Source organism: Phascolarctos cinereus, unplaced genomic scaffold, assembly GCF_003287225.1.
Source record: "Phascolarctos cinereus isolate Bilbo 61053 unplaced genomic scaffold, phaCin_HiC Scaffold_5;HRSCAF=322, whole genome shotgun sequence".
In the NCBI taxonomy this organism is placed as follows: domain Eukaryota; kingdom Metazoa; phylum Chordata; class Mammalia; order Diprotodontia; family Phascolarctidae; genus Phascolarctos; species Phascolarctos cinereus.
The window spans coordinates 120278097-120297467 of NW_027555958.1; the positions used below are offsets into that span (position 1 = coordinate 120278097).

Below are 19371 nucleotides of genomic sequence, written 5' to 3' on the forward strand. Positions count from 1 at the left end.
TTGACACTATCTATCCATCTCACCCTCTACTGTTCCCTTTTCCTTTAGCCTTCAATCTTTCCCAATATCCAGTGAGTTCTGTCTTCTCATTATGTGGCCAAAGTATTTAAGCTTTAGCTTTAGTTTTTGACCTTCTCGTGAACAGCCTGAATTAATTTCTTTAAGAATTGACTAATTTGATCTCCGAGGGACTCTCAGAAATCTTCTCTAGTACCACAATTTAAAAGTGTTGGTTCTGCAACGCTCAGCTTTCCATATAATACAGTTCTCACAGCCCTATGTTGCTACTGGAAAAACAATAGCTTTGTTGGCAGCATGATTTCTCTGCTTTTTAGTATGCTGTCCAGATTTGCCATAATTTTCCTTCCAAGGAGTGAATGGCTTTTAATTACATGCTCCTGCAGAGATCTTTAAGCCCAAGAATATAAAATCTGACACTACTTCCATTTCTTCTCCCTTTATTTGCCTTGAAGTAATGAGACCAGTTGCCAAGATCTTAGCCTTTTTTTTTTATGTTAAGCTTCAAGCCAGCTTTTACATTCGCCTTTTTCACCTTCATCAAAAAGGTTCTTAGTTCTTCTTTACTTTCTACCATTGGAGTGTTACCATCTACATATCTGAGATGATTGATATTTTTCCTGGCAACCTTAATTCTGGCTTTTGATTTGTCCAGCCTGGCATTTGGCATGATGTACTCTGCATATAAGTTAAGTAAATAAGGTGACACTATACAACCTTGTCATACTCCTTTTCAGATATTAAACCAATGAGTTCATTTCTAACTGTTGCTTCTTTAACTGTATACAGATTCCTCAGGAGACAAGTAAGGTGATTGACCTTTGAGGACTTGCCACATTTTGTTGTGATCCACCCAGTCAAAGGCTTTAGTGTGTTCAATGAAGCAGAAGTAAATGTTTTTCTGAAACTCCAGCAAATGTTGGCAATTTGTTCTCTAGGTCCTCTGCATCTTCAAAAACCAGCCTCCTCTTTTGGTATTTTTCGGCTCACATGTTGCTGAAGCCTGGTTTGCAGAATCTTAAGCATAACCTTGCTGGTGTGTGAAATGAGCATAGTTTGGTAATTTGAACATTCTTTGGCTTTGTCCTTCTTTAGGATTTGGACGTAAACTGATCTTTTCCGATCCGATGGCCATTGTTGAGTTCCTCAAATTTGCTGACATACTGAGTGCAGCACTTTAACAGCATCATCTTTTAGGGTTTTAAATAGCTCAGCTGGAATTCTACCACCTCAACTAATCTTACTGTTAACAATACTTCCTAAGGCCCCCTTGACTTCATTTTCTGGGATGTCTGGCTCTAGATCAGTAACTAAACATTGTCGTTATTGGTTATGTTAAGATCTTTCTTGTATAGTTTTTTTGTGTATTCTTGCCACCTCCTCTTAATCTCTTCTACTTAAGTCCCTATCATTTTGTCTTTACATACACACGCACACACACACACACACACATACACACACACACACACACACACACACACTCACCCTTATATATGTGTGTGTATATATCTATACATATATAGTAAAATATGTTGCCATCAGAGTATTTAGCTTTATATTTAGCATAACAACATAGTCAGATGTTATTGGAAGATAATTTGGTTAGATGACAATAACTTTTATAATCTTTTCTAGTTGAGAGTGAAGCAAAGGCAAAAACCAAAGTCCGTTTTGAAGAACTGTTTAGGAGTCATGCTGATTTAGTAGCTGATAAAAAGAAATCCAAGAAGAAGGTTATTAATTCTGAAGACAACATTTTGGTGAGTATACATCTTATTAATGAGTTAAATGACAGCATTTTTTTAAAAAATGATTTTTGCTTTACAGCTGTAAGGAATTTTGAAAGTTTATTATGATACAAATGTGTCATAACCAGAGATCTGCAACATGACAGATAAGAATTGCCACTCTGAGTCCCACATGTGGTTGAATCATCTCAGTTGCTGTGGGATCGGGGGGTGAATTGTGAAAAGCCATGGTAATTTTCCTTGCTATCAACATCAAAGTTTTATAAATATATTCTCAAACTTCGTTGGTTTAGTCTTTTGGTTTGGCATGGTATTGGAGGACTTTTTTTTATTTCTATCTCAGTCTTTCTCTCCCCCTCCCTCTCCCAGCACCTACTCTGCAACTTACAGTCTTAAGAGATCTGTTTGTCACTGTGAGACTGAGTGACCTGCTCAGGGTTTCATAACTGGTATGTGTCAGTAGACAGGTATGAACTCTGGTCTTCCTTACTCTGAGGCAGGCACTCTATCCACTATACCATGTTATCTTTGTATTATTCAATCTTAAAAACTGCAACCTCTGCTTTAGAAAAATTACGGTATCTTTTGAATTAGCCCTGGAAGGTAATTTGGAGGAATATGGTTGAAGTGAAAGCATGTAACATGTTCTTAGCAACACTTTATGGAGCAATTTCAAATGAACAAAAGTAGGCTAACAGATAAGCAAAAAGAAGAGAGAGAAAATAAACTCCTTATAATAAAACAACAGTAAACATTAGGTCTGCTTATAGTAAGCATTAGATGAGGTACAACATTTAGATAAGACATGATCCCTGCCCTAAGCAATTAAAGTCTAGTATGAAGATAATAACTCAACAAAAATAGCTGTAGTACACAGTATTACATGGTAAATACACCTTGTAGTAAAAGAAAAAAGTGCTTTGTTAGGTCTGAGGAAAGAGAATGTTATCAACTAGCATGATAATCAAAGGGTTTCTTGAAGAAACAAAGCAACTTGGGTTGAATTTTCAAGGGTGGATAAGAATTCATCCGGTGAAAGGATGCAGAGAAAGAGTGTTCCCAGAATCTCTAAGCAAAAAAAAAAATGCTGAATTGTGAGAAGGCAGTATGTGTTCCAATGGCAGAGAGCTACTCAGCTTGATTGAACTATATAAATGAATGAAAAGCATTTATTAAGCAATTACTATGTGTAAAACAGTGTGCTAAGCTCTACTGATACAAATACAAAAGAGAGATATTCCCTACCTGCAAGGAACTGGATTCATATTTTGGTTTGGAAAGTCACAGGGTTGGTGAAGGAAGCCATAGGAGAATAGATTGACACACGCTTCCTATTGGGCACTGTAGTGATTTGATTGTGGTTTCAGAGCTGGAAAGGGAAATGGCACCAGACTGAGGAGTGCCTTTAATGCCCAAAAAAGGTGTTTGTGCTTTACTCAGTAAAGCAGTAACAATTTGTTGCTAGCAAATTTGCAGTAGTAAATTGCTAAATGTTTTCGAAGGGGAGAGTTACATCTATTCCCAAAAATCTATTCTTAAAAAAACATCATTCAGTATGAAGAATTGATTGGAATGGAGATAGTCTTTCCACGATCTCTATTCCAGTAGTCCAGCTGGATGTAATGAGATCCTGTTTTATCCTGTGAGTTGCTAGTGAAATAATGAAGAGAAAATGTGAAGGATGAACTTCCTAGAACCTGGGAACTGATTGGATATGGGGTGGTGAGAGGGAAGGAGGAGTTAAAGGTAACTCCAAACTTATAAACATACTAGACTTGGAGATAGTGGCATTATATGCAGAAATAATGAAGTTGGAAGGAGAAGCAGCTTTCAGAAGAAAGGTTATAAACTACTTTTGGTACATTTTGAGTTTGAGATGAGGTATAGTATGTAGAGTGCTAGATTTGGGGTCAGATGGGGGTTCAAATTTGGCTTCATCTATGTGACTCTGGATAAGTGATTTAACTTTGCTTAACTTTAGTTTCCTTACCTGGAAAATTGTCATAATATTATTACCTATACCAGGGGGTTATTGTGAAGATCAAATGAGGTAATATATTTAAAGCACCTTGCCATTGTTAATGTATTATATAAGTCTTAGCTATTCAAAGTATTATTGTTATCTTGTTTCCATGTTTTTTGATGAGACTTAGCTAGAAATGGACCTGGGACAAATTGATTTTCTGTTTATTCCTTTACATTCAGAGTTCTATGAACTGTTGCAGAGGTGGAGAAAAGATATGGTTTTTGTAGTGAAGAGCTTTAGTATGTGAGCTTTTCTTCTGCATCCTCAATTCAGTTAATGTACTGGTCTTATGGTATACAAAATCCATGCTGTACATCATTCTGGATGATGTTTCTTTACAGTGCTGTTGTCCTTCATTTTCCCTCTCTTCTGTTCTCCCATTTTGTATGATTGGTTTAGCTTTTTTTGGGAGGTTAAGATGAGGATGAGGATGAGAATGATGTTGATAATAATAATAACTGTTATTATTTAATTCTTATTTTTAAATGGATTTCAGATTGGAACAATCTTGGATACAGTTCCTATTCTTTTATATTTTATGTTTTATAGACTTTGTGCATGTTGTTAAAAGAACTGATACTTATAGTTGAATATATTAGAATGTTAGGTCTTCTTTTGTAGCCTTGCTAAAGGCATGCTGGGACAACAGGAATTTCCTTTTTATATTGTATCTCCCTATTAGAATTTGAGCTCCTTTAGGTCAGGAACTGTCTTTTTTAGTTTTATCTCTAGCACTTAGCATATTTCTTTTCACATAGTAAGTGGTTAATAAGTACTTTTGTATTCATTCAACTCCTATAACAGACAGGATGATGATGCATATGATATATTCCTCAACCTATTCCCATGTGATTTTGGTCCCTTCTGCTTGAGCTCTATATTTTGAAAGCTTCTTATTCCGTGTAGGTTGGAGATTGTGAATATTTGGAATGGTAACATATATTTCAAATATTATCCTTAAGTTTTTATAGATCAAGGTTTTTTTCCAGATAGTTGTGGGCAACAGGACCTTTGATAATGGTACAGCTCCTGTATAGGTTTTTGGTTGAATTCTCCAGGTTATTTTGATTCATGTATTGTAATAGTTGGGCAGCTAGGGAGCAGAGTGGATAGAGCGCTGGACTGGGAACTAGGAAGACTTATCTTCCTGAGTTCAAATCGAGCCTCAGACACTTACTACCTATGTAACTTTGGGCAATTCACTTCACCCTGTTTGCCTCTGTTCCTCATCTGTAAAATGAGCTGGAGAAGGAAATGGCAAAACCACTCTAGTATCTTTGCCAAGAGAACCCCAGATGGGGTCACAGAGAGTCTGAAATGAATTCTAGCTCCTGAATCATGGCTTGGTAGGTATTTGATTTTTTACATCTTACTGTGTTTGTTGGGCATTTTGCATTGTTTCCTTGCATAATCTGCATCCATCACTAATCCCATGCTCCTTAAGAATCACTGTATTTCTGTAATTTCTAGTGGTGGTCTGGTCCTTAACTGACATCATAAATCTCTGTTTCCATAAATAAATTTTGTTGATTCAACCATTTGTTTGCTTCTTTATTGAGATATTGTTAACTGAGTTCATGCAAATGTAGCCCATAAAGAGCCTAGATTTCGTTCTTGGCTCTTGGTTGTCTCATAGACTTTATCTAGAGTAAATCACTTTGGGTTATATTTGACAAAACTAATGGCTTGTGCCTCTTCTCAACTTTAACTATTACCCAGTGAAGTGATATCTCTTTATTCCAAAAATTCTTCTGCAAATTTTGTGGCCTGTTAAAAATTGCAGTTATCAAAACACACAATGGTCAATTACCTTTATCTTTTTTTGGCGAGGAAGTGTTCATCATTCTTAGTTGATGGGTCCTTTGTTTTGTTAATAACAAATGGGCTTTTGTTAGGTTTCTTTGCAAATCTATTGCAGTTCATTTTACAGTTTTAAAACTATGTGTTAAGACAGGCATTGCTTAGCTGTCAAGTTACTTTAAATGTGTATGTACCAATGAGCTTTCATTTCAGTATGCCAATAAGTCTCATAATATATACAGCCATAGCTTTCTCCTTGTAGCTTTCTGCTAGATGTGGCTCACCTGGCAAAGGCCGAGGTATTTCTAAGTATTGCCATTGTCCATTGGCTAAATTTCAAAGCTCAGTCTTTTCAATCTTCAGCTTTTCTTGGTGTATGATAAGAATTTAAAACTTATTGAATCCAAATTGTTTTTTTATATATCATTAGAGAAATGAGATGAAGAATCTAATGTGTTTTTCAGAGAAGCCATGTAACTGATGCTACTCATGTATATAAAGTAATTAATAAGATAGTTCAGTTCAGCTCCTATAACTTGGAAACCCAACTCAATTCTCTTTAAGGTGAGTGATAATGAATTTAAAGCTAGACCAAATTACAATAGTCTTTAAACTATTTCCCTAAAAATGTCACATTTCATATCTGTTATTATTATCATCATCACTCTTACTTCATTCTCATCTTTTTTGTTGGGTCCATATATAAATGGGAGGAATAGAAATATCCACTTTTATAAATAAATAAGAGTAAGCTTCTCTTCCGTTGACTTATGAAAGCATACATGGGACAACTCCAGTAGCAGACAGGATGAGAGGTATGGCATATATCTTGTTCTGTTCCCCTGTGTTTTTGTTATCTGCTGCTTGGCATCTATATTTTGAAAGCATTTCATTTCATGGAATTTGGAAATTAGGTATATTAGATATGGTGACACTTATTAAAATGTGGACCTTAAAATATTGTGAGTAGTATTTTATATGAAAGCTTGTCTTATTTTATAGAGGTGAAGACTTCTGGTACATAATTCTAACTACTTGATTATGTCTTTTGGTGTATCTTATATATGCTAAATTTTTGTGTTCTGCAGTGATACATGTACTACCCTGTTGCATAAACTGCATCAGTCAATAAATCTAAGTTCTTTATATTTGAACACATATCAATTAGGGAATGTCTATTATTTCTATAAATTTGAAACTATTCTTTATAGACTTTGGAAATAAGACCTTTATTGTAGAAACTTGCTGCAATGATTTTTTTTCTCCAATTAACTGTTTTACCTCTAATTTTAGATGTATTGGTATTGTTAGTGCAAAACCTTTTCAATTTTATGTAATCAAACTCGTCTATTTTATCTTCTGAGAGAAAATGTACAATAAAATGGACAAACAAGATCTTTTCTATCTCTTGTTTAATTATGAACTTTTCCCATATCCGAGTTTTGGAAGGTAATTTCTTCCTTGCTCCTCTATTTTGTTTATGATGTGACCTTTTATAACTGAGTTGTGCTTATGTTGAGCTAATTTTGGTATATGGTATGGTGTATTCATCTAAACCTAATCTCTGCCAGACTGCTTTCTAGTTTTCCCCAGAGTTTTAGTTAATAAGGATAGTTTTGTTAAGGGTAATTAATCCTTACCTTGGTAGCTGAATCTTTTGAATACTCTATTACTGAGTTTATTTCTATATGTTGAGTAACCTATTGAAATGTAAAGAGTGTTGTTTAATTTTAATTGTATCTAAGAAAAAAATGAAAAAGTAATATTGCACATTACATAGTCCACTTAATATTTTTCTTGCCATTTATATTTAAATACATTTTAAGAGAAATTTATTTGTGTTCTATTTCTAGCTTGACACCTTGCGGAGTAATCATGATCTTACCAAAGAAAGTAGAAGTGATGAGGCAATTATCAGCAGCACTTATATTCCAGAGAAGAGCCCACGATTCACTAAAAACAAACCAAAGGACAGAAGGTCAATAGCTGAAAAAATAAGCAGTGATGATTTTACTGTAGAAGAAAACCAGCAAGTAAAGCCAAATAAGAAGAAAAAGAAATCAGTGTTACAAGAACAGTCTAACAAAGAAGAAAATACAGAGGAAGTAGAACCAGGGAGTTTTGAAAGGAAGATTAGTCATTCTCAAAGAAAAACAAAAAATAAATTGCCATCAGGTGTATCTCATCAAAAGAGTGAAAAGATAAAAAGTGCCCCAGATGAAGTGAGAGATACAACTGAATTAGATGAAGAAGAACAACTAATACAAGCATATGAACTCCAGGTAGCTGAAGAAGCGGCTAATGCAATTAGAAAGAAAATAAGAATGAAACTTAAAGAACAGATGTCTCATTTAGTCTCTGATAATCAAAACCATGAAGAAATATTGAACAATGAAGTGGGAAAAAATAAGAAAAAGAAAAAAGTTCCAGTTTTGCCTGAAACAGAAACAAGGTACTTTACCACTGGTAAATTATATTGATTTCATTTTGTAGAATTCCTTGAATTCTATTGCTGTCTCCCAAGCTAGATTTTTTTTTAATATGTGAAAATATTTTTACATATATATTTGGAAATGATGTCAGCACATTATCAACATTATTTTTAAAAGATATATAATGAGCATCTTCTCTGTAACAATTCCCTTGCTTTCTGGATTTTTCCATAAGATAATTTCCATATACTGTACAACTTTGTCCAGTATGTGGCATGATGTTATTAAAAGCTGACCAAGCATACTTTTATTAGCATTTATCAATACTTGTAGAATAGAACCTGAAGCTATACTTTTAACTATTAAATTTCTGTTTTCTCCTAGTGACACTAGTAAGCCTACCCTTGGTTATCAAAATAATCCTACTTTTCTTTTAATTGAGTCAGTGATCTGCTGTATCTCACAGTAAACCCATTTTTGACTCTCCTTTCCTATTTGCTTTGATTTTTGTGTGATGATATATCAGTTCTTACATTTCTAAAAAGTTCATATAGAGGATTTGTTTTTTATTGATCATAGAGAAACTTAAAAATTTTATTTCTGGTTTTAGCTATTATATCAATTTTTATATTTTTGTTTGTGGTATAGAACAAACAGTAGAGGGGAATATGGCTTCTGTTTATCATATTTACTTGTGTATGTTCCCTTTTGTTCCTAGGTAAAGATTATACAATCCATGACTTGGGAACAGCTGACTTAACAAACTTTCATATTATGTATACAACCTTTTTTGAGTTAAAGGCAAGTTCTCTCCAAAGTTCCAGAGAAAGAGAAATGTTCTTTGAGCCACCATATTTCCTTCTGGCCATGTGTTGGGCCTCCTAAATATTGCTAAGTGGATTGGGGCGGGGGGTGGGGGGGGGAGGGATGGAGCACTTTAAAATGTTGCCTTGTTTCTCTTTACTAGAGTTCAGGTGATGGCCCTCACTCCTGTGGTAGAAATATTCTTCATGCTGTTAGGTTCTCTTCTTACTTATAGCAGAATTCATTTTTTTTTCAAAGAAAATGCAACCCAGAGAAGCTCATAATGTAGCTGAGCTAACCCATCCATTGGGTTCATAATGTCAAGTTCTTGAAGTCTGTGTCACTCTATATGAATTCTGGTAGGTCATATAAACTGGAAAGGTTTTGAGTACATGCTTAGCAGTGTCATATTTTTCTGTTGTCCAAGTGCCAGCCTAGAATTTAGGGAGACTCATCACAAGTCTTGGTTTTGAATTTTTTCAGCTATCACAACTTATTTGCTTACCAAATTGAGGAATTGTGATCCGTATAGGTGGAAGAAAGTTCCCAGCCTGGAGACATGAAGGATTCTTGAAGTAGAAGCATAAACTTGTAACCTATATAATCTGATTATTTTGAATGAAAGGAAAATGATGTGATCTCTAGTCTAAACTTATTTTATAAGCTAATAGCTTGAGAAGGAACTTCACCTTCTGTAAAGCTGATTATTTTGAAGATTTTTCACTTATCGTAAGTTTCTTCAGAAGCATCTTTAGCTTCTTAAATTTATAATCAAATATTAATTTTAAATTCTTTCTCGTTTCACATAGACTTTTGGAATTTTCTGAGTCCTACTTTGTGAAGCTTTACAAGAAATCGGTTATTTTCCTCCTGTGTTTATTCTACTTAGCGAAAGTAATCAGTGATAGCTTTAAGCTTTTATTTTAAAATTATTTTTATCTAAATAATAATTTTAAATTAATGTTTATTGTATATCATCAACATTATATAATTATATGGTTATGTATGCTATATTATTGTATGTATTGCCAATTATATAGTTCAAAAACTCATAATTAAGATTAATCTGTAGTTGTTCAGACATTACAGTTTGAGGTAGGCAAAAAAGGTCTCTATACCTTTACATTGGGCACTTTGATTACATAAATGAGTTGACTCAGATATGAATAAACTTTAATCAGAATATAATAAAATAATTATTATCTTTGCTAGTTTCCTCTAAACTGATGTACAATATAGAATTGAAAATATAAATAGCTTATATTTAATACTGCAAAGATCTGTGATTTTGTCAATATAGTATTCCACACACCAACAATAGTCACAACTTTTCTACAAATCAGTATGCAATTATTGAGGATTGCTGTTTGAAAAATTTATTGCCTTATGGCCAACCTGAATATGAATCTTTCCAAACTCATCTAGGGTGGTAGACATCATCAGTCCCATACTTGAACTAGCTAGGACTTGCCAAAGCTTCCATTGCACCAAAATGTAAAGGTATTTCAAAGCAAAGGTAGTATGATTTGAAGTTTATTCTTCCCTAAGCCATGCATAACAAATTATTTGATTATATATTATTTGACAACATGTATGGTTATTTTTCAGTGTGGCATCTGTCTCTGAGCTGCAGCATAATGTAGGTGAAGAAAATATCAAAAAGAAGAAATCATCTGAGGCTGTTCTAACTTCAGATTTTAATCAGAGGAATGAAATAAAGGCAGACGATCAAACTGTCGAAGAAAATGTGGAACAGCCAAAAGCTAAAACAAGAAAGACAAAAAAGAAAATTAAAGCAGGTTTGTGATCTATAGTCAATTAGAAATACATATATATATTTCCCAAAATCTCTTGTCTTAAAAAAAATCAAGTCACTAAAATATAAATTTAAATGGACATATAGATTAATTGTTCAATGGAAAGATCACTAGATTTGGAGTCAAAGGACTTCAGTTTGGATCCTAGTTTTACATCTTAGTTTTGAGTTTCATTTTATTAAATCGGGGGAGCTGAATTAGATGACCTCTTAAGGCCCCCTTCAGCTCAAAGCCTGTGAATGATGTGTTTTGTATTTAGTACAGCCTTTCAAATTTCTCCAAGGCATTCTGGCCAATTTTCCTCCCTTCATTCTGTTCTAGTCCCAGCTCACTGTCATTTGCATAATAAGTCCATCTACCTATTTCTTTGTTGGCACACATGTACGTATACACACTGACAGTCAAGTTCTACAGGTTGTCCCATCCATCTGCATAATATAGTCCAAACAATGGACTTTCTTTATCTGCTTGGTTAATTAGAGCAGACTCTTTAATGTGATTGTTGACCTTGTGCACTAGTTTCTGCAGTATTCTGAGTTTGATTCAGCCAAGAAAATATCATTGAACAGTTTGAACACTGAGAGGTCTTCACCATCAAGAGGCAATCCCTCCTCGACTTGCACTCTGTGATTGGATTGCTTCCTACTTTGGGAAACTGTCAAATTCTTTTCACAATTTCTAGCTTCTACCTGACACTATAGTCTCTGAAAAACAAATTTGATATATTCTGTTTATACATCACCTCCATTTACAAATACATCCTTTCCCCTGCAACAAAGAATAAAATTAAAGAGGTGAAAAAAAACAGGTCAGCAAATAAACACATTAGACAGATCTGATAGTATATGCAGTATTCCACACATATAGTTCCTCAACTCTACAAAGGAATGAGGAAGGTGCATCTTTTCATCTTTTCCTTGTGACTAAGCTTAGTCGTTAGGATTGTACTTCTTTCAATTAATTTGTATTGTTTTCAGCCAGTCAATGAAGTACTGATTATTAAGTGCTTACTTTGTACCTCAGGCACTGTGCTAAGCACTGCGGATCCAGAGAAAGGCAAAAACACAAAAGCTACCTCTGCTCTTAAGGAGTTTAGATACCAGTGGGAAAGATAATATATAAATAAAATGATATCTGGAAGAGACATAGAGAGAAATAGAGGGAAAATCTTAAATGGCTAGAGTGATTGGGAAAGCTTCGTCTAGAAGGTGGCTTTTGAGCCAAGTGTTAGTGGTATCAAGAGGTAGAGGTGATGGGAGGAAGAGAATTATAGTTGTGGAGACAGCCACTGTAATGAAATGGAAATAGGAGGTGAAATGTTGTGAGGGAAGAATGGTCACTAGGGTGGTTTCACTAGACCACAGAATACATGGAGGGGAGTAAAATGTGAGAAGACTGGGCAGGAGGGGGGGCGGAGTAAAATCAGTGACCTGCCTGAGCTCTCCCCCAAACCCATCCAAATACCTGTAAAAAATGTCTCTAAACAAATTCTAAAGCAGTAGAACCTACAAAAAGACAGAGTGAAACAAATTTCCAGCCCAAGACAACCTGGATGGTTGATCAGAAAGGTATATCATGCTGGCTGGGAGAGGACGCAGTTAGGCGTAGGGGCACAGGCCTCAGCAAACCTGGAGCAGGCCTCAGAGGACTGAATCATTAGCAGCTGTGGCTGTTTCCAGACTTCTCAACCCATGAATGCTAAAGACAACTTAGAAGGTCAGTAGGAAAAGTCTGTGTCTGCGGTGGCCCCGGGGTGGCGGCTGCCTCCTGAGCGTCAGGCCCACAGACTGAGGGGGAATCGAGTGGCTGATCAGGGGACGATTGCAGGGATCTCTTTGCTGGTGCAGGATTCTCTTTCTTTGCCCATGCTTGGATCTGGGTCACAGTTCTGGGTGGCAGTCCTGGGGCAAGGAAAAGCACTGGCCTGGTGGAGCTTGTAGTGATGGTGTAGATAAAATCCTCCTCACAGTTCCAAGGCACTCATAGACCAGAGCACAGACCAGGAAAGGAGTAAACACCTCACTCTTGATCATAGCACCTTGGAAGAACTGAAAATTTACAGATCCCTAGAATGTCTCTGAAAACAGTTGCACAAAACCCCTGGAGCTTGGGACAGTACATTCTCCACACTGGAAGCACACCTCTACCTTAACAAACAGTTTGTAACTCAAGTAATTGGCTGAGATCATGAGCAAGCAGTGCAAAAAGAGTCAGACCATAGAATCTTACTTGGGTGACAAAGAAGATCAAAACATACAGCCAGAAGACAACAAAGTCAAAGTCCTACATCCAAAGCCTCCAAAAACAATATGAATTGGTCCCAGGCTATGGAAGAGCTCAAAAAGGATTTTGAGAAGCAAGTAAGAGAAGTAGAAGAAAAACTGAGTGATGCAAGAAAATCATGACAAACAAGTCAACAGCTTGCTAAAGGAGACCCCAAAAAAGTACTGAAGAAAATAACACCTTAAAAAATAGCCTAACCCAAATGGCAAAAGAGGTCCAAAAAGCTAATGAGGAGAAGAATGCCCTAAAAAGAAAAATTGGCCAAATGGAATAGGAAGCCCAAAAGCTTACTGAAGAAAATACTTCCTTAAAAATTAGAATGCAGCAATTGGAAGCTAGTGAATTTATGAAAAATCAAGACACTGTGAAACAAATTCAAAGGAATGAAAAAATAGAAAACAGTGTGAAATATCTCATTGGAAAAGCAACTGACCTGGAAAATAGGTCCAGGAGAGATAATTTAAAAATTGTTGGACTATCTGAAAGCCGTGATCAAAAAAAGAGCCTAGACATCATCTTTCAAGAAATTATCAAGGAAAACTGCCCTGATATTTTAGAACCAGAGGGCAAAATAGAAATTGAAAGAATCCACCACTCACTTCCTGAAAGAGATCCCCAGAGGAAAACTCCTAGGAATATTGCAGCCAAATTCCAGAGTTCCCAGGTCAAGGAGAAAATATTGCAAGCAGCCAGAAAGAAACAATTTAAGTATTGTGGAAACACAGTCAGGATAATAGAAGATTTAGCAGCTTCTACGTTAAGGGACTGGAGGCATGGAATACAATATTTTAGAGGGCAAAGGAGATGGGATTACAACTAAGAATCACCTACCCAGCAAAACTGAGCATTGTCCTTCAGGGGAAAAAAATGAACATTCAGTGAAATAGAGGACTGTGAAGCATTTTTGATGAAAAGACCAGAGGTGAATAGAAAATTTGCCTTTCAGATACAAGACTTGAGAGAAACATGAAGAGGTAAACAGGAAAGAGAAATCATAAGAGACTTATTAAGGTTAAACAGTTTACATTATGCATAGAAAGATGATATTTGTAGCTCATGAGTCCTTTGTCAATATTAGAGTAGTCAGAGGGAAAAAATTATATGTATTTATAGATAGATAAATAGAGGGCACAGGGTGAGTTGAAGATGAAGGGATGATATCTGGAGAATAAAATTAAGGGGTGAGAGAGGATTATATGGAGAGAAGGAGAAAGGGAGAGGTAGAATGGGATAAATTATCTCACATAAAACAGACAAGAAAAGGCTTTTACAGTGGAGGGGAAATGGGGGAAGGTGAGAGGGAATGAGTGAATCTTATTCTCATTGGATTTGGCTTAAGGAGAGAATAACATGCACAGTCAATTAGTTATGGAAATCTATCTTACCCTACAAGAAAATAGTGGGGGGAGCAGATAATAAAGCAGGAGGATGATAGAGGAGAGGGCAGATTGGGGGAGGGGGTAATCAGAAACAAATACTTCTAAGGAGGGACAGGGTCAAAAGAGAGAATAGAATAAATGGGGGGCAGGATAGGATTAAGGGAAATATACTTAGTTTTTCACAACATGAGTGCTATGGAAGTGTTTTACATGACTACACACATATAACCTGTATTGAGTGGCTTGCCTTCTCAGTGGGCGGGAGGGGGAGGAGAGGGAGGGAGAAAATTTGGAAACCAAAGTTTTAAAAACACATGTTAAAAAAATTGTTTTCACATGCAACTCAAAAATAAGATATACAGGAAATGGGGTATAGAAATCTATCCTGCCCTATAGGAAAATTGAAGGGAAAGGGGATAAGACAGAGTAGAGATAGAAAGGAGGGCAGATTAGGAGAAGGGGTATTCAGAATTCATGCCATCTTGGGGTGGGGGGAGGGACGAGATGGGGAGAAAATTTGGAACTCAAATTCTTGTGAAAGTGAGTGTTGAAAACTAAAAATAAATAAATTGAAATTTTTTAAAAAAAGAGAGAAGACTGGGCAGGTAGGAAAAGGGCAGGTTATAAAGAGCGCTAAATGCCAAGCAGAGGACCTGATATAATCTGGGAAGTCTTGGAGAACCATTAGGGTTTATTAAGCAGAAGAGTGACATGTTTAGACCTACTCTTTAGTAAAATCACTTTGGAAGATGGAGCAGAGAGATTAGAGACAAGGAGACCAGGCTATTGTTTTGGTCTAGGCAAGAGGTGATGAAGGCCTGAACTAGGGTGATAGCTGTATGGTGGAAGAGGAGAAAAGTGGATTTATGTGAGAGAAGATAGGAAATTGGAAACAACAAAATTCAGCAACATATTTGATATAAGTGAGGTTAATGAGATGAATGAGAGTAAGATATTGAGAAGGATGAAAGGTTGCATTCTTCCTTCTCTCTTTGTTTGTATTTCTCTGACTCCCTGTTTCCCATTCCCTTTCCTGTTACTTGTCTTCCCTTTTCATGTTAACTTTAGCTTTTCCCTAATTTCACCACCAAACTCTTTTTTTTCTTTCTTCCACTGAAGGTGACTATAGTAGGGGAGCATAGTGTTTTTTGTTTGTTTCTAGGGTTATAGGATTTAGTGCTGAAAAAGATTTCTTCTTTTACAATATTGTGAATAACATGCTTCAAAACTTGAGTTAAAGGGGAATCCACTATATCTTGAGGCAGCCCATTCTACTTTTTGACAAGATTGATTTTTGGAAGTTTTTGCTTAAATTAAGTCTAAATCTCTGTAATTCTTCTTATTGCCCCTAGATAGGTACTATGGTAACAAGCCTCATCTTCCTTCCGTATGGCAATCTTATAAAACTTGAAGATATCTGCCAAGTTCATCCTAGATCTCTTTTCCAGGCTAGGAGTCTCTTATCCCTTTATATAGTTCTTATTTAGAATCACAGAATTGTAGAAAAGAAAAGGAACCAAGGAGGGCTAGACCTGCTGTTCTGGGGGAAGGACAGGAGGCTAGTAGCTGATATGCTTATTTTGCTTCTGTTGTCTCTGCCAAAGAGGATGAACATTTTTGATTCATAAAAGCCGCAACAAAAATATCTCTTATGGAGTTGAAGTCAAAAATAGGCAGTGAGAAAGTAAGAGAACACCACCTGCCCTTGGTAATCTGGTCACCAGGACCCGATCAGCTTGAGTCCAAGCTACTGAAAAAACTAGCTGACGTTATTACTAGGGCTCTTTTCAGGGATTTTTTTTTTAGCCGTGGACAATAGAGAGGTACTGCAAGATTGCAGAAGGACGAATGTTCCAATTAAAAAAAAAAAGTGGGATGGTGACAATGAAGTCTACAAAGTGTAGGCCAGTGAGCCTCACATGTAGCAGGAGCTTAATAAGCTCTTATTGACTGACTTCCCCAGAAACCTATATGGCCTCTTTCAGTTATACTCATGAATTAAGTAGGACTTAAAATGTAACAGAGGGTCTCATGTTATGGAGGAGCTCTGTCCACTTTGGGGAATTTTTTTACTTCTGAGTCTTTCTCTTCACTCAGAAAATCTGGGATACTCATTGATTATGCAGTTAATTAGTAGTGATGATAATATTTGGTAACATCTATATAGCACTTTAAGGTTAGAAAAGTGTTTTACATATGTTATCTCATTTAATTTGAGCCTCACAGCAGCTCTGTGAGGTAGGTGCTATTGTTATCCCCATTTTAAAAATTAGTAAACTGAGTCTGAAAGTGATTTGCCCAAGTTCACACAGCTAGTAAGTGTCTGAGTAAGAATCCCAACTCCTATTTTCCTGTCTCCAAGTTAAGCACTTCATTGTACCACTTTAGCTGCTTATTAAATTGTCACTAACTTACCTCAAAGTCACATAACTAAAAGGAAAAAAATATATACCTCAGAAAAGAACAGATAACAGAGCTCATGGAAACTGATACTCAAGAATGAGCAAACCTTCACTAAGGATCTTTGTAACCTCAGTTACTTATAGTCAATCCTAATTCAGTATGTAGTTCCTGTTGTTCCCTGCAGTAACCAGTAGATGGTGTGGATTGTCTTTTGCCATCATTGCGTCCTCTGACCATCCTGTCTGCTGTAGCTCTCCAGGTGTCACTAGCTTCTTTCTACAGAAAACATTTTTTTTAATTGTGAGCCCCTTTCATGTACTATAGAGAGGAAACCTTTAGAGTTTATTTGTTTTGGCTAGAGAAACACTTTGTCCTGATTTACAACTCAAATACAAGGCCATGCTAAATAGCTTCACCCTGGAATCTTCTTTCACTATGGTGGTTTCAGATCTTGGGTGTAACCTTAGTTTTACTGAGAATTCAGGAACATATCTTGCTGCTCACATATTCAGATGGGTCTGTAAGATCTCTGAGCCCTCTGAAGTCTTTGAAAAATCTGAGGTGGTTGATGAGTAGCTGATGAAGTTCAGTTGATGTCTACCTTTTTCTAGTCACTTTAAAAACCTTCCTTTTTATTTTTCCTCAAAATAATTTCAAATTGTGTTTTCAGAATTTCATTCTTTAGTTTCCTACATTTCTTCTGATTAATTCCTCTGGACAATTTTAGGTCATGGGATCTAGCTCCCTCTTTTTATGGATAGCCTACCCCAGGTCACATGGGCAGCTAGTGGCAGAATTTGGATTTAAATCCAAATGTTCTGATTCAAAATCCAGTACTTTTTATACAGCCCCATGCTGAAGTACTTAACAGAATTGTGTTATTTTTTTCTCCATTTTTAATACAGGAGATTTAAATATTTTATGCTTTCCTAAGAAAAGAAAGCAAAAGTTGCTTTATAGTTTATATAGTTTCCTTTTCTTTCCCCCAGTGTTTCTTGATAGAAAAACGATTTCCTCATCCCTACTTTTATTTAAGAATATTATAATATTTCACTAGTTGTGTCAACTTATAAATACTATTCAATTTTTTCTTTGCTTTACCTGGGGTGACAGAATTGGAAAAGAGAATTTGTATTTACCTGTGGAATAGATTCCACTTAGAGATGGTAACTGAAAAATTACTGATATTGTAACATTTTTAATTTTTACCAACTAACATACTTTTAAAAATAATTCCATAAGCCCACTTAGGGTATTGTTAAGATATAGCAAACAAGGCAGCTAGGTGGCATAGTGCATAGAGCACCAGCCCTGGATTCAGGAGGACCTGAGTTCAAATCCAGCCTCAGACACATAATACTTGCTAGCTGTGTGACCCTGGGCAGGCCACTTAACCCCACTGCCTAGCCAAAAAAAAACAAAACCAAAAACAAAAAACAAACAAAAAGCTATAGCAAACAAAAACAAAATTAAATGTCAATGTGTATGAAAGCATGTAGATACATATTAAAATGTACATAGAGTATTTGGTAGTGTTTATACATTAAGTTTTTATGTTAGAACCCACTATATTGTAGAATTCAATATAAAATTATCCTGTTTTTGGACCTTGTCTAAAAAGGCTCAATTATCAGAAATACTGGAAGCAATCTCATAATTTGGGGTCTTGAAACATAGCTTAATACCTATAGCCCAGTCAGTGAAGCAGGGGCCTTAGGACCCATGGTGAACCTCAGATATTTTGACATTTGATTGTAACTGTGTTTTTCCCTTGCTTATAGTTTCCGAAGACAATGAAGAAGGTGGTATTGATAATGTCCAAGAAGTAACAAGCCCAGAAGTTTCAAGTCAGACCAATAGTGGGTTTGATGATACCCTTGTTTTGGGAGTTTATGTCCATCGAACTGATCGACTTCAAGCAGATTTTATGATTTCTCACCCAATGGTAAAAATCCATGTAATTGATCAGAATACTGGGCTGTATGTCAAGAAAGAACATAGGTAATTATATTTTCCCAATTGTCCACCCATTGGGGTTGAAAATGATTACCTCTTAAAAGTTCACAGTGTTAGAGTCATAGCCTGGGTCTTATGTTAATGTACCTTTTGGCTTGTTTAACCTTGGATATTCTTACTCCTAAAATTGTGAGCTGCTTTCCAAACTTTAAATGTAAATGGCAGCACCAAAAAATAAAATTATCTGAATATTTGGAAGAATTTTAAAAAGAAAGCCCCAGAGATTACTCTTTTCAAAAAAAAGATGTGGAAAAATTAGCATATAAGACCACCATACCATTAATTAATCAGTTCATTTATTGAACAAATATTTATTGGTGTGCTGTTATATGTGAGTCACTGAGTAAGATACTTTGGGGAAAATGTGATAAATAAGATATAGACCCTACCTTCAAAGAATTTACCATCTAATATTCTATTTTAGGTAGTATGCTTTACCAAAATCTAAGAAAGCAGAAGTTTCAATCCTGGTGGTCAGGAGAACTCAGTTCTGATGTTTTTAGTTTTAACATTTTCTCCCATGTAACTCTGGAGGAGTTACTTTTTAACTTTTATTATTGGGAACCAAAATAGTTCTTACCTTGATATCATTATGACTTCTTACTTGTTGACATCACTGTGACCTGCTTTACGTAACTGTCCCTC

At 35.8% G+C, this 19371-nt stretch overlaps 1 protein-coding gene across 5 annotated transcripts in view; it reads left to right on the forward strand.

Annotated features, from left to right (window-relative positions):
• The window catches only part of AHI1 (Abelson helper integration site 1), a 260190-nt gene that overhangs the window by 9747 nt on the left and 231072 nt on the right, over positions 1–19371 (forward strand). For all 5 annotated transcript variants that reach the window (XR_002324697.2, XM_078155120.1, XM_020987117.2 and 2 more), the window contains exons 3-6: positions 1654–1778; positions 7446–8044; positions 10437–10627; positions 18492–18711. Coding sequence is in view for 4 of the 5 variants with exons in the window: in XM_078155120.1 (XP_078011246.1) it covers positions 1654–1778; positions 7446–8044; positions 10437–10627; positions 18492–18711 (1135 nt within the window). In the remaining variant the exon portion in view is untranslated. The remainder of the gene's footprint in view (positions 1–1653; positions 1779–7445; positions 8045–10436; positions 10628–18491; positions 18712–19371) is intronic.